The sequence below is a fragment of the Buceros rhinoceros genome, unplaced genomic scaffold (genome assembly GCF_000710305.1).
Source record: "Buceros rhinoceros silvestris isolate BGI_N320 unplaced genomic scaffold, ASM71030v1 scaffold28625, whole genome shotgun sequence".
NCBI classification, from domain to species: domain Eukaryota; kingdom Metazoa; phylum Chordata; class Aves; order Bucerotiformes; family Bucerotidae; genus Buceros; species Buceros rhinoceros.
The window spans coordinates 10,551-12,432 of record NW_010412733.1 but is presented as its reverse complement, the minus strand read 5'-3'; the positions used below and the strand labels follow the sequence as shown (position 1 = coordinate 12,432).

At 56.7% G+C, this 1,882-nt stretch overlaps 1 protein-coding gene across 1 annotated transcript in view; it reads right to left on the bottom strand.

Moving 5' to 3' along the window:
• Positions 1-424: 424 nt before the first annotated feature.
• The window catches only part of LOC104493775 (two pore calcium channel protein 1-like), a 10,796-nt gene continuing 9,338 nt past the window's right edge, over positions 425-1,882 (bottom strand). The window contains exons 16-18 of the mRNA XM_010136511.1: positions 1,706-1,819; positions 1,239-1,357; positions 425-570 (exon numbers count right to left, since the gene is read on the bottom strand). Of these exons, the coding sequence (XP_010134813.1) occupies positions 425-570; positions 1,239-1,357; positions 1,706-1,819 (379 nt within the window). The remainder of the gene's footprint in view (positions 571-1,238; positions 1,358-1,705; positions 1,820-1,882) is intronic.

Genomic DNA, 1,882 nt, shown 5'->3' with positions numbered 1-1,882 from the left:
GCCCCCTCCCTCCTCCCCGTCACCGCCGCGGGGGGACAGCGGGCAGCCCCCTCCTCCCCGCCACCGCCGGGCCACCGGTCGCTCGTCAGGCCGCTGCCGCGAGCGAAGGGCTGTTTACTGCCGCTCCACGCCGCGGACAAAGGTGCTGCGATACAAGGCTCCGGTGACAAGAAATGGGTATTTCATACGAGACCGAACACGGCACCGTTACACCAGCTCTCCCAGGAGAGTATTTCCAGTTTCAGCGATTACACGAGACTTTACAGGGGATAAAGCTCCTTTACGCGACGAAGCTGGTCCCGGCCCCGCCGCCCCTTCCACCGCGTAACCTGGCCCAACGGGCGTGAGCCAGGCAGGGAACACGCTCAAGACGCGGGCAGCTGAGAGCCATCTCCTCCTCGGCGCCCGCCGTGGACTGTCCCCGTTACGCTGCACTCTCTGAGGTCAGATTTCCAGGTCCGGCAGCGGTGGGGGACAAGTTCAAGATCTCTTCAAATGAAGGGCCTTCATCCTCAGGGGGTATCTCTGCCTCAAACATGCGCTGGAGCAGAGCATCAACCGTCCTGTACCCTGCAGGTGTTAAAAAACAAGTCCCTGTAAGCGCACAGGCCTGCTCCTCAGCAGCAGTTAGGTGGCGGCCACCTTAGCCGCAGGCAGATTCCCGTGTTTTCTTGCCTGTTTAGTGTAAAACAAATGTCCCAAATGATGCCCCCTGATATTTTACCCCTTATACTCCTAAGCAATAAGGACAAGACCATTATTTTAAGATTTTACACACATACCACGTGTCCTCAGTGGATCTGTGATCCGCCATCAGCTGCCATGCCGAGAAGCATGAGCTCGAGGAACTGCCAAGGTCCAGCAAGAAAGGCAGTAGAGAAAGGGGAGTCATTAAGGTAGAGGAAAGCAGCGTTTAGTCACCCCACGATCCGAGCCAGGAGGAATGCAGAGTGCGTTAGGAAGGAGAAAAGAAAATGGACTTCCTGGCAACAGGAGGACCTTGGCCACCACGGCAGTGTCTTCACAGACTGGCGAGTGCAGAAGGGCCAAGGTAGAAGAGAAGTTGCTACAGAAGTAAAAAGAAAAAGCAAAGTGTCCACAGTTCTCTCAGTATCCATCTGGGTTTCAGCTGCTTTCGTAGCCCAAAGGCAGCAGAAGCGCTCGGGCGCTTGCCGGGAGAGCGGGCTACGAGCAGGGATGTCCAGAGCTGTGGCCTCTTAAACCCCGACAGCACTTACGTTTGGAAGCGATTTTAAACATCAGCCCTTTAGACTGTGGCTTTGCTCCACCTTCCCCCTCGAGGTTGTGCTCATCACCCTCCATGTTCTCGAGGAGCTGTTCATCCCGGAGCTCATCCCTACACAAGAAGGACCAGAAGTCACCCTGGGGGGGCACATCCTGCCCCAGGGCCCGCTTTACTCAGCGGAAATGGAGCCTCCGGGCAGGGCAAGCACCAGCCGTGGTGTTAGTTTCCAGCATCAGTCCTGTCCTCTGGGCTGGAAGAGCTCAGCAGGGCAGCCGCAAGGCCAACGCGAGTAGCCTTCTCTTAACATCTAGGCCAAGCCTACACAGCCGTGACAGATTAGCAAGAACTTTGAGACGAGGAAGAGGAGTCTCGGCTCACACTTTGGGACAGAGGGTCCCACAGCCCTCATGGGTTGGGCCGAGCCAGCCACATCCAGCACAACCCGCTTGGGCGACTTACTCCTGAACTCCCATTCCCAGCTCCTGGATCTTCTGTTCAATGGCTGTTTCTACTTCGCTCTTCTCTAGGGAGTACTCCACGAAGAAAGCTTCCAAAATGAACGACACGAAGATACTGAAAGAAACGATGAGCAGAATCACACAGCAGCACCTCCTTCCCGGCACCGCCCTGCCTGCC